The following is a 12,041-nucleotide window of genomic DNA, read 5'->3' as shown; positions in this document are numbered from 1 at the left end:
ATTTAAAGAAAAAATATTATCTTTAGAACTACATGAAGCAGCATTAGTTTGTAGTGAATAAAAAGAGGGAACAATCAACAGTTTTAATATCTAGTTTAAAGTTGCTTTAAACATTAAAATGTAAATGGGAAAGGAAAACACCGACAACGCATATATCGCTTAAAAACAGAACCAAACTAAATGCCAAAATTAATGAAACAGAAGAAAATGATTTAAACTCATATAACACCAAGGAACAAAAGAGAAATTCCACTGACAAGCAGTTTATTTTTTAGAGATTTTTTATATCAAATTTTTATTATTATTATTAAATAAAATATTTTTAAAAAGTAAAGGAATGATAATACAAACAGATACATACAAAAACAAACGACTTGGTATTTATGAAAATAATTTCAACAATCTTTTTTTAAAATTTAATTAATTGAGCCAATGAAGGTTGATTAATGTACAATAGCGGGACACTTGTAGCATACATTTTTTAGCTTCGGATTCATGGTAGGGGTAAAAGTATTTAAAAGAGAGCAATGTTTTAGGATGGGGCAAGTCTGCAGATTGTTTAGCTAACATTGATGAGAGATACGTGTATGCGGGGTTCCTTTTGTGCTCGCCCCAATCGTCATACCATAAAACATTTTAATATTGTATGAATATTATCAAATCTTGAAGCTGTTGTTAGTGTGACTTTTAGTACAATAAAATAAAAAAATAGTACTTGTATACAGCCTTTATAATATTTTTTTATCAATTTAATAAAACTGCATAGAAGTTTGTCAAACAATACATAATGTTTAGATCAAATAAAAGTGTCCATTACTGTGAAGCATTTTCAAGGCTTAAAAATGGAAAATGTTATCTTAGAGCACTAGATCTGAATGCTAATACTGTAGAAACACACATATTTATTTAAAATTTAGTTTTGTTATTTTTGTTTCCAGTATTTATCGACGAAATGAAATTTATGACAAATTTTTAACCCATGTACTTATCGATGCGGAGTTATTAGTGACGTTGTTAAGAGACTAAGAAATTACAAAATTAGATACCAACGACATTGTATTTGCTTTAACAACAATGCAATTTCACCAAAACGGATATATGTGCTTGTACAGTATATTTTGCGATATTTTAGTCCTATTTTCCCCCTCAACATTTAAAATGATGGTATTATCTGTTATATGTAACAAGCGCCGAGATTTTACAAATCTAAAATCAGGTTGGCAAAACTATTGGATATATAGTAACGCAAAGTTGCGAAAACATAATCTATATGAAAATCACACAACATGTAGTCAACATAAATATGAAGATAAGACGCTAAACATGATTTATAATGAATAATTATGTATGAATAATAAATAGTTATAGTTATAATTATGATGAATTATGAATAATGTTCTTATACTGTCATCTTGAATATACTAAAATCTGATTGGTAGTTCATTATCCGCTTTATTACCCTCATCGTGAGAAACACACCTGGCACCATGTAACACTACAAACTGTTACCTGTGTGTAAATACAGTTCGCCGAAAAATTCGAGGCATTTCTACAGCAATCAGTTAAGTTTTCTTTAAAATTAAGACATTCAGTATAATGTAAAGAAAGGACCTGTTTGGGAGGGCAACAGTTAAAACTGTCACGCCTAAAAAACCTCAGAGATGTCAATTTCATTTGTTACCCTCCAAAACAAGCACCATCTATATAATGCTTATAATGAATAGCAAAACTTTAAAGTAATGTTTCAATGCTACTACGAAAGTGAAATCAAGTCATGGGGTTCTGTTTATTAATACCAAATTAATAAGAAATATACAGCAAAACGGTGCTGTGTTACTGTGGAATCATTAAAATTCGTGGTGGCTCAATTATCGTGGTATTCGTGGGTAGCCCTCCCCCACGAATTTACAACCTCAATGAAAGCAAATTTAGAAATAGTTATCTTTGTTACTGAAACTGAAAACCGACACATCCACGAAATTACATCCCCATGAATAAGCAAAAAACCAACAATCCACGAAAATTGGCCCCCACGAATTTAAATGATTCCACAGTACTTGTTCATTAGTTTCTGATGTTTGATACAACTATGAAATAAAATGAAATAGTGCTACTGAGTAAATATATAATGTTTATTCACTTTATAATATGTATCCTACAATGATATACCTAGCTGAAGGAACTTATGTTGATAAGTAGAATTAACTAACATGCGTGTGTTTGTATATGTAAACATAGAAAGTGTGTGTCAGAACTTTGTCTAAAAATTTCCGAGATCTAGACTTATGATATACGTATTTTTACAATAAAATGCAGAAGATGGTGTGTTCGATGATAATTAAATTGTATATGTTATTGTTTGTTTTTAATGATTAGGGCTTAATAAAGATGAAAAAAAAATTATTTCGATGGATTTTAAATCATTTAGTTTTGTGTGCAATGCTGTATTAAATATAGTTACATGTCAACAGAAAGTTATATTTTGTATAATAACCGTTTTTTGAGCACGGACTCTGTAATGCTGACGTTACTGTGATACCGTCGTCATAAGATCGTGTCTCTTCTAAAGCTGGCGCTTTTATTTTTAAAGCTTTCGTGTGTGGTAACGCTGTTTAAATGATGATCTGGATATTATTTGCGATTTAAGTTTGTTGTATCAAACGAGAAATCATCAAAGGACCCAGTAAATGAAGCAATTTCTCATTAATAATACAAAATGTGGTGTTTGATAATGGCTTCTAAAGCCTTAATCCATATCAACTTATGGATGAAATATGGGCCTTTTATAGAGAAGGCATTAAAACAATCAGTGAATAAAAACAAAATTAAAAAAAACCATGCACTTCAAATGTTAAAAAAAATTACCTCCGATAATAAATTAACTCAGCTTTAGATCTGGATAACTTCCTCTCCATTTCATGTTATCTCACAACCTACTGACGGTTTGTACAGTAACAAACAGGGAAGTTAATCTTATTACATAAGTTTTGTCGACAATTGCATCATCAAATTACAATGAATGTCCTATAATGGTCTGAGATAACATCTTAGATGTATTCTTGATGTCGCGTGTGCTAAATAAAAATGATAGCTATAATTATAACTTTAGATAAATCTTTTTTTGTGGTATTTGATAATTCTGTTGCATGTAAAACCATTTATTTTGAATAAAATGAATGGAAAAGAATTTATCGAATGAATAAATATTACATGAATGAACACATGGATTATTGTAATTTGTTTTCACATCATGTACATGTTTTGTTACTTTTTACGGAGTTGAGGAAGAAATAACCTATGTTTTTTTTTCATTGTAACTATATTTTATCTCAATTTCTAAATGCAAAAAAGTATTATTGCTTCACAACTAGGCTACATCAGTCATTGTTGCAGTTATATAGTCTTATTTAACATGACTGCTAGTGAGAAAAATGTCTATAGTTGCACTTTTTGAAATATATGTTAGAACATTTCCATTCCCCTGTGTATTGAAATATGTGTTTAGTATTTAATAGTTATGGAATATTACAAGTATAACTCAGAGTACTAATATTTTCAATTTATCTTTAATATCATATTTTAATTTATCTTCCTCTGCAATTGTCACTTCCGATCACTTCATGCAGTTATGTGTGTTACATTTGTATGAATTCATAACATATGGAACTCATGGCTATTTATTTTTTGTGTTTATATTCTATATTTCTGGCGATTTTAAGTGCTTATGGTAAGTAATGCAAAGTAAAATAATTATCACAAAAATAAAAACATATAATTTACAGCAATGTAGTCACTTTTCGGTTTTTATAAACTTAAATAAAACAAATGCTATGTAACAACACAAAAATATAATATAGTTTTTAAATGCTTACGTGCATTTTTGTAAAGACCGTTTATATATTTTCAAGGCATCTGTGCAACATTAATGCTAATTATGAATGTAAGTCCGTGTCATTTTATTATTAAGTTATTGAGAACATCCATACACTTTTTTCTGAAACCCATGGCAGACACAAAAGTATACCAAAAAAACATTAAAATTCTACAATAACCCTTACTTTCTTTCCGCGCAAGAGGGAGCTAGGATTTGTTCAAACTCTAATATTGCAATTTTTCATTATATTCCCTTGGATTTGTATATATCTTAGTTTGATTCTACATAGTTTTTTGTTTTGTATTGCCAGTGAATATCGCCTTAAACAAACCTACATACCAACATTACCCGCTTTCGCCAGGTGACGCTCTATTTGAAGCCGGAAACTCAGTGGACGGACGTAGATCAGATTTGAGCTGGGACGGAGGTCAATGTGCTGTATCAGACTACTACAAACAGACTGCAACATGGTGGGTAAACCTGACCAACATCCACAGCATCCATCACATCACCATCTACTTCATGATGGAGAGCTTATTTTTGGGTTAAGTTTTCTTCAATTATATCCTTACTATCAATCGTTACGTCATTAATAGAAATTGTTGTTACCCATTCCTCATTTTCTTCTCTTTTTTTTTGCTAATAGGAATGGGGGTAATTAGGTGTGGTGGTGCAATCATGTGATTTTGTAATTATAAGTGATATACTTCAGCAAGTTTAAAGAATACGCTAGTCAAAGGATTATAAGAAAATTTGAGTACTATTTGAACAAAAGTCCTTTTTTAATTGTGATTAATCAAACGCTATTTATTTTTGAAAAAATCAGCGAATCGTTTCTCCATATAAAATTGTTTTTAAATATTTCTTATAACGAGATGTAAAATAACATTAATTTTACCTGTTTTATGTCTTAAGGATCCTTTAGGGATTTATCAACCGCACTCTTGGGCTTTTCTCTGTACGTCTCAAATACAACAAACCGATTACAAGGAACATTATGCTTTAAAGACGACATCTTTACAAAAAGGACATTACCTGCAATTTTCAACATATCCTGTCATATACATGGACAATATGTGGTCTACTACAATGAGAGACTACCAGGAGTTGTCTATCCTGATGAATATCTTTCGGTTGTCGTGAGCGATCTCTGTGAAGTGGAAGTATATGGTTAGAGTTTATATTCATCTCATTTAAATATATTTAAAATAAGATGGATTTGTTAAATTGCGCTTGAAGCAAGTATCACTAAAGAATCCAGCATAAAAAATGCTTTCATAACCTTCACAAGGCTGTCCAGCAACTGGTTATTACGGACCCAACTGTTCTATTCCTTGTCCAGTAACATGTCGATACTGTCACGTAGAGACGGGCACCTGTCTGGGTTGTAAACCTGGGTACCAAGGTCATCGCTGTGAGTCAGGTGATATATCATATAGTTTACATCTTTTATCACTCATATTTTACATATAGTCGTATAAAAAACTCAGGTCAAGAAAGGATAGTTACTGAAATCTCCCGTATCACAATGGGACAGCTAGTGTATCAAAATATATGTATCTCTATGAGATGTTTCCTAAGGTTAACCTTTTTAAATGAATTTTTTAAATGAATGTTTATCATCATGATTATTTAAATCCCAGGGTGTGTGAAGCAGCAACACATTTTATCCAATCTTGCCTATCCTAGACCAGCTATGTTAATGATGCAGAATAATGGTGCAAATCTTTCATGTAATTTGAATGAATGTTTTCAAAAAAAAAGTATTATCTGATTTAAACAGTTTTGTCAGACTTGTCGGTACCTCTGTTTCTTTATCTATCTACATTTCAATTATTGGTGTATTGTATTTTTTAAATTCAAATCCTGACGAGGCTTTTTAAATTTTGATAAGGCAGTGGAGACTGAAGTTTGTGCGTCTAGTATTAAATACAAAAATTGAGAAATTTAAAAAAAAATACTATACATGCATTTTTATTAAATAACTAACTAATAAAATATCCACTCGAAAAAAATTTGCATGATCATTATTGCATGCATTAACCTATATTTAATCATATTGAAATAACGGAATAAGACAATTCTGTAACACTTGAAAACAAATGTATTGTTAAAGATTCAGGATAAATCGAATACCCGTTTGAAATTTAAAACTATATATTAAAATTTAGAACTAATTAAAAAAATGATACACCATTATATTAATGCACCATTTTCTTTAAAACACACTATTGTTTTCACTTAAATTACTGAATCTGAATGACACGAAAGAAAAATTATAATGATGTTACAGAGATAGCCGCTTTAAACACTTTAAAACTATACCGCGAATCAATTATATACAGAGTTAAGTAATGTGGGTATTACGTTCTTATTCATACGTTATTCTGCTTTTCACAGAATGCATGGATGGGAAGTACGGGGACGGTTGTCAGAGTGACTGTGGACATTGTGATAATCTGACTCACTGTCACCATGTCAACGGGACGTGTGTGAGTGGTTGTCTACCAGGATACAAACTTGAGCAATGCAAGGAACGTAAGTAAACCCTTGCATCAACTAGGATGCAGACTTGAACATTGTCAGTAACGTAAATATACCATTCACTATGTCAACCAGGATACACACTTTAACATAGTCAGGAACGTAAGATGATGTGGATATAATATTAAATGTGACAATTTTACGAAAACAGAGACAAAAATATACAAACTTCTTTAATACAGAAAACGGTACATGAACGTTTGGCTCAGATAAACTACATTGCTTGACCTCGATCTTTCAAATCAATATGCAATGAAAAATTCTCTGTTTTAGCTTCAAAATCGAAGGATGTAATACATGTTTGATATGTGTTACCATTATAATATACCATCAATCTTACAATATAAAATTTTAGGCATACAACTTAAATGTAATAGTGCACTCTTTTTTTTTTTACCAATAAACATTTTAATAAACGGTGAAGTGTAGTTTTGTGTAACTTTATCGTCTACATGTTACGAAGCAACTTTTAACAAAACGAAAAGAGGTTCAAACTATTCTTGAAGATTCTAACGCAATATTGTAGCTTGCGATGGAGGTTGGTATGGCACTGACTGCAATGAGCAATGTGGACATTGTCGCGAGGAAAACCAGTGTGTCAATACCAATGGAGCATGTTTACTTGGTTGCACTGCTGGCTATCAAGGAGAAATATGTAAATTACGTAAGTATTTAATAAGTTTTATATACGTAGCAAAAAATCTAGAAAATAACAGGCTTAACAATATTTGGCTTAACAAATTAAGATCGTTTACTACAAAAGGTATGACAATTAGTTTGGTTTTTTTTTTATAAAGTCAGTTTACGCTATGTTTTTTTAAGATGGCTCATTTTGATAGTATATGTTGTGACAAGTCACACTTGGTTGGTTGCTCGACAACTTTTAAATTTTAAAATGCAATATATCTTTTAGAAGTAGGAGTTCCCCTTTTAAAGATGTTAATATTTTAAAAACTTTCTATAACATTTACCCAGTCTAAAGATATTTGAAAATAAAAATCATTTTTGGGAGTACATTTTAATCAACTTCCCTATGCAGTTACTCTGTCAAACCAAAACTGAAACTGTGTTTGGACCTAACAACAAATAATCACTGCTTACAAGTTCTTGAAGATAATCGATAAATACGATGTAATGTATGCTGAAGCATTGTATTTTAAGAAACTTATCTATGAATACCTTGAAATAGTCAGATTTTAAAAGTACGAACAATTTAGATATTTTTTGCAGTCGCATGTATTCCTACGCCAGCGTTAAATAAAGTCTTTTTCAACCATCGTCTGTCTCCGTAAATCTCCGACAAGCAAAGACTTTGTCTATATTTAGAGGTCGCTTCATCAAGCTATCACATGACCTGGTGTAAACATTGGCAGAGCGTACATGTATCTCTTGCTTGTCGGATATTAACGGACACAGCCGAGCATCTGGTTGAACGAGACTAGAGTTCATTATTGCTTGGATCCATACATTTTTTGAAATATTTTGATTACTGATGCATAGTTTGATGGAATAAATTCTATCTTTAAATATTGCATAACACGATTCATAAGGGGTTTCTTGAAACTTCCGTCGGAAAAGTCCAAAATTCATATTATAAAAGTGTGCGTAATTCAAATACAGATTATAAACTACTTGCATAGCAAAATAACATATCGTTGATTTTAAAATAATGAACGATAAAATAAACTCCCATCGGTACTTCAGTACTTTGATATATTTCTAATTACACATAAAGACGGGTACTTGTACTACTTAACTAATTCAGGAAAAACAGTATATATGGTTGACACAAAACGAATATCAGGTGTAAACAGAAAATTCCATATGCCACCAAAACTCAAAAATACGGAGAAGTGTTTTCTTGCAATTTAACCCTAAGCTTTTTAAATCAAAACACAATTAAAGATGCAAAAGCTCTATAGGGTTTTCACGACAGTTAAAAATTGACTGCTAATTACACAAAAGTTAGTTTTGTCATAAAAATATATATTTTTTAAAAGTGTTATTGTTTTTATCAGCTTGCCCACATGGATATTATGGAGAAGACTGTTCTAAGAGATGTAAAGATACGTGTGTTGGATGTAACAATGTCAATGGTTTGTGTGAGTCTGGATGTATCGCTGGTTGGACGGGGGATCTCTGTCAATCGAGTATACTATATTCTGTTTATTCAATTTATTCCAGCAACGTATAAAGTTGTATTTATAAAGCATGGCATTCAACAAACATAACCCATCTTATTTTTGGCATGACAATAACGACACTTTTTTTTTCATTACAGAATGCATGGATGGAAAGTATGGTGACGGGTGTCAGTATGACTGTGGACATTGTGATAATCTGACTCAGTGTCACCATGGCAACGGGACGTGTGCGAGTGGTTGTCTACCAGGATACGAACTTGAACAATGCAATGAACGTACGTAAACCATTCCATATATCAAAATCTAGACAATAAACACTTTAAAACTATACCGCGAATCAATTATATACAGAGTTGAGTAATGTGGGTATTACATTCTTATTCATACGTTAATATGCTTTTCACAGAATGCATGGATGGGAAGTACGGGGACGGTTGTCAGAGTGACTGTGGACATTGTGATAATCCAACTCAATGTCACCATGTCAACGGGACGTGTGCGAGTGGTTGTCTACCAGGATACAGGCTGGATCATTGCCAGGAACGTAAGTACACCATTATATCAAATAGGAAACAGACTAGATCATCGCCGGGAACAAGTATACTATTCATGATATTTTTACTAAGGATTAATGTTATCAGAAAGAAATACAAATATTAGTTTGAACGAATAGACAGATTTTCCAAGCAACAAAAAATGGCCATAGTACTGTTTTTAAAATTTTGTATAATGATATACCTGTGTACCCGTGTAATTTTTTTTCTGTGTTGTGCACACATTGAAAAAAAAAAATTTCTAAAAAGTGACAATACACAGAGCGAAGTTTACCACACAATCCCCCCCCCCCCCCCTCCCAATGAGAAAGTAAAAGAACGTGTTTTAATAAAACCATTTCAGCATGTCCCAAAGGATATTACGGTCGGGACTGCAACGAGGCATGTGGACATTGCCGTGACAGAAGTCAATGCTCTCATACGAATGGAACATGTTTAACCGGATGTAATGATGGATACCATGGAGAGATGTGTAAAGCTCGTGAGTAAATATGTGGTCTTGACCATTATCAATTTTTGGATGGCTAAATGGAATATTACGTTGGAAATAGATCCATCGATAAACTGATAAAATAGGATTAATGAACAACACAATGACAGATAGATAGATAGATAGATAGATAGATAGATAGATAGATAGATAGATAGATAGATAGATAGATAGATAGATAGATTTTTTTTTTACAAATTTTGATATATGAAACACACTTTTTAACATATTTACTGATTCATGTTCACACTACCAAGTTCAAATGTAATTATCTGTTCAAGATTGAGATGGTACATTGCACTTTATTTATGTTCATCAAATGTTCAAAAGTTTCATTCCTAACTGTATCCTGCTATAATACTAGATCAATACTCTAAAGTATCATTGGATACTGAGACTGAATACATTGTTTGGCAATCTTCGCTAGCTTTTAAGTGTTTATTTGTTTTCAATATAGAAGGAGGGTCAGCAACTGATTCTAGGGTTGGACATGGTTATCGTTTAAAAAAAGAAATTTTGTTTGTATCTTTTAATAATACTATTTAAATATTTCTATCTCAAAATCATTTCGTTCTTTTTAAAAATAATTTTAACAAAGTACAAGTACAAGTTTATCTTCATATCATTAAAATCTCAAATATTTGTATTTATTGATCAGCTTAGTGTGCCTTTTAGTGCCCGATTTTTATAAAATAATGCATAGCATTACCATTGTTATGATATATTTGTGGCATTATATATTGCAAGCATTTCTTTGAAACCAACTTATGCATTACCACTGCATTAAGTAATACCAAGAGTGATTATTTAACGGGCGATAATTTAATAACTAGCAACTTGTGTTCGTTTTAAAGCAGAATTCATTGTTTTCAGCTTGCCCACATGGGTCATTTGGTAAAGAGTGTTCCAAGAAATGCAGCGAAACGTGTGTTGGTTGTAACAATGCCAATGGTATGTGTGATTCTGGGTGTGTCGCAGGTTGGACAGGGATCTTCTGTCTATCAGGTATTGAATATTATCTGTAAACATAGCCTATATTCATTATTTTGTGATATGTTAATTCAATTTATCAAAGGTTTGAAATCCTCAAACATTTAATTATTTTTGTCCAGCAAAAACAGGTTATCAATTTACATGATATTAAATTACAACAATCTAATTGATCGATTTTTCCCGAGGTTGCATAAAAAGGAACCGAAACGAAAAAATCTCCTCTAATGCGTCAATCTAGAGTCTCGTCGCGAATCGCGTCATATGATATCCAACCATTCGCGCTTACTATTTTTAAGACCTGGCATAAAAAGATCTTCATATTTTTATTCAAATGTTTTCATACTCATATTTGTTATTTTTTGCTATTTTAATATGGAAGTATAATGGAACATTGCAATTTCTAGAACATTTTGTTCGTTTATTGAAACGTTACTTGAATTAATGAACTTGAAATAAGGTGAAAAAATACAAAAAATATTGCTGTTTTTGGTTGTTGTGAACGCTGTAATTTTCAATCTTCTTAATGATACAACATTTTTTAGTTTTTTAATTTGTATCATATAGAAATGATATGAGGTGATATGGAACACAAAAGATCTAAATGTTCTTATCAAATTAAAAGAAAATGAAATGATTAATCTCATATATAAGATTGAATTGATGACTACTGGTGTTTATCAAGCGAAGTTCTTTGTCCCTGTATTGTAAACCTCTTTGATGAAATGAAATAAAATTTTACATTATTTCAATTACCCAGAGAATGAACTTATTTAGCTTCTAGTGCGCTCCGCAATCTCTGACATCCATCTTTCTGGAAATGGAATAAAACAACGCATTCCCTGTGTAATTTCAGGACGCATGCTATCATCTTTTTATCTTTACCATACACATGTCTTTACAATGTTTTCATCATACTGTGATATTTATCAAGTTGATGCACCCGACATGATGGTAATTGTCAACGGTAATGGCCAACAACATTTTCCCGACTCTAAATGGCCGTTTAGAGACAGCAACAAACATAAGAGATATCGTTATAGCATGAACTGTTGATAATTTTTTTTAAAACACAACTTTTTTTTTCAAAATGTGAATATCGTGCGGAAATAACTTCATACTACACAAATTTAAGAGTTGCTTAAGAAGATCTGTTAAGTTGGTCACTAAACGTGTTGTCAGATTTTATTCATGACGAATTGTTTTCAAAACACAAATGCAATGCATTGATATATAATGATGTTCTATATATTGTTTAATATAGATGTATACATTTATTGTAATTCACTTGGGGGTGCGATTAATGCCAGTTTATAATTGGTCGCTCTCAGCTTCAAATTAGCAGTTAGTTCCCTCATTTATTAGACAGAGTAATCTGCTGAGACAAGTAGAATAAATATTTGTGTGACATTGCTCTTCTTTTAGGGGTTTGTACAAGATCTAAG

General features: G+C 31.5%; 1 protein-coding gene across 1 annotated transcript; it reads left to right on the top strand.

The window, feature by feature from the left end:
- The first annotated feature begins 4,258 nt into the window (after window positions 1-4,258).
- LOC128170566 (multiple epidermal growth factor-like domains protein 11) lies at window positions 4,259-11,645 on the top strand. Its single transcript, XM_052836351.1, has 10 exons — window positions 4,259-4,418; window positions 4,790-5,044; window positions 5,166-5,297; window positions 6,275-6,412; window positions 6,945-7,082; window positions 8,437-8,568; window positions 8,700-8,837; window positions 8,969-9,106; window positions 9,460-9,597; window positions 10,480-11,645. Exons 1-10 carry the CDS (start codon window positions 4,397-4,399, stop codon window positions 10,629-10,631), a joined length of 1,383 nt encoding a protein of 460 aa, XP_052692311.1. The 5' UTR covers window positions 4,259-4,396; the 3' UTR covers window positions 10,632-11,645.
- The last annotated feature ends 396 nt before the right edge of the window (window positions 11,646-12,041 follow it).

Source organism: Crassostrea angulata, chromosome 2 (assembly GCF_025612915.1).
Source record: "Crassostrea angulata isolate pt1a10 chromosome 2, ASM2561291v2, whole genome shotgun sequence".
NCBI lineage: Eukaryota > Metazoa > Mollusca > Bivalvia > Ostreida > Ostreidae > Magallana > Magallana angulata.
Note: the sequence above shows the minus strand (reverse complement) of the source record. Positions and strands in the feature narration are given on the sequence as shown.